The sequence below is a fragment of the Aptenodytes forsteri genome, unplaced genomic scaffold (assembly GCF_000699145.1).
Source record: "Aptenodytes forsteri isolate BGI_AS27 unplaced genomic scaffold, ASM69914v1 Scaffold631, whole genome shotgun sequence".
NCBI lineage: Eukaryota > Metazoa > Chordata > Aves > Sphenisciformes > Spheniscidae > Aptenodytes > Aptenodytes forsteri.
Genome location: NW_008795868.1, coordinates 50,055 through 50,903, shown reverse-complemented (window position 1 = coordinate 50,903; position 849 = coordinate 50,055). Strand labels below are relative to the sequence as shown.

Below are 849 nucleotides of genomic sequence, written 5' to 3'. Positions count from 1 at the left end.
CCCACCGGGGTGACGCCAACCCCACCGGGGTGACGCCAGCCAGGAAGCGCGGCCCGGCGCGGCGGCGGGGCCGGATGAACCGAGGAGGGGACGACGCCAAGCGGGGCCGAGCCCCGGGCCGAGCCATGACCCCGGGGACCCGGCGGGACCCTGCCCGCACCTAAGGGTGCCATGAGCCCACCCCGGCAGCAGGTGCTGGCCGCCATCCGGGCGGAGGTGAAGCGGCACGAAGGGGCCAAGAAACACGTGAATAAGTTGATTCGGTTGGTGGAGACGGTGCCGGATCCGCGGCTCCGGGCCAGCCTCACCGCGTCCCTCTGCGTGGTGCAAGGTACGGGCAGCCCCGGGGTCCGGCAGGGAGCGGGAGGGGAGCGTGGTGGGCAGGGGGGACGGACGGAGGGACGGATGGACAGGCAGCTGGCTGGAGGGATGGATGGATGGATGGATGGACGGACAGACGGACAGGCAGAGGGATGGGCAAGCAGATGGAGGGATGGACGGACGGACGGACGGACAGGCAGAGGGATGGGCAAGCGGATGGAGGGATGGACGGACGGACGGACAGGTGGCTGATGGATGGAGGAATGGATGGACGGACAGGCAGAGGGAGGATGGACGGACGGACAGACAGGAGGTGATGCTGGTCCTCCCTGACCAGTGCCGTGTGCCCGGCGCTGGTCTTTGGCACCCCCGCGGTGCCCGGGGGGGGCCCGGCCCGGCGGGGGGGGGGGGTGTGTGTGTGTCCCTGGGACCCCCCCATTTCCAGCGGGGCCACCCCCAAACCGTGGGGCACCGATGCCCGGCGCTCCGGTGCAGCTGAGGCCCAAACCTGCCCGGAGCTGTGCCGGG

At 71.7% G+C, this 849-nt stretch overlaps 1 protein-coding gene across 1 annotated transcript in view; it reads left to right on the top strand.

Moving 5' to 3' along the window:
* Positions 1 to 171: 171 nt before the first annotated feature.
* LOC103903020 (arf-GAP with GTPase, ANK repeat and PH domain-containing protein 2) overlaps positions 172 to 849 on the top strand; it is a 42,159-nt gene continuing 41,481 nt past the window's right edge. Inside the window, 1 exon segment of the mRNA XM_009284149.1 lies at positions 172 to 331. Within this exon segment, the coding sequence (XP_009282424.1) occupies positions 172 to 331 (160 nt within the window).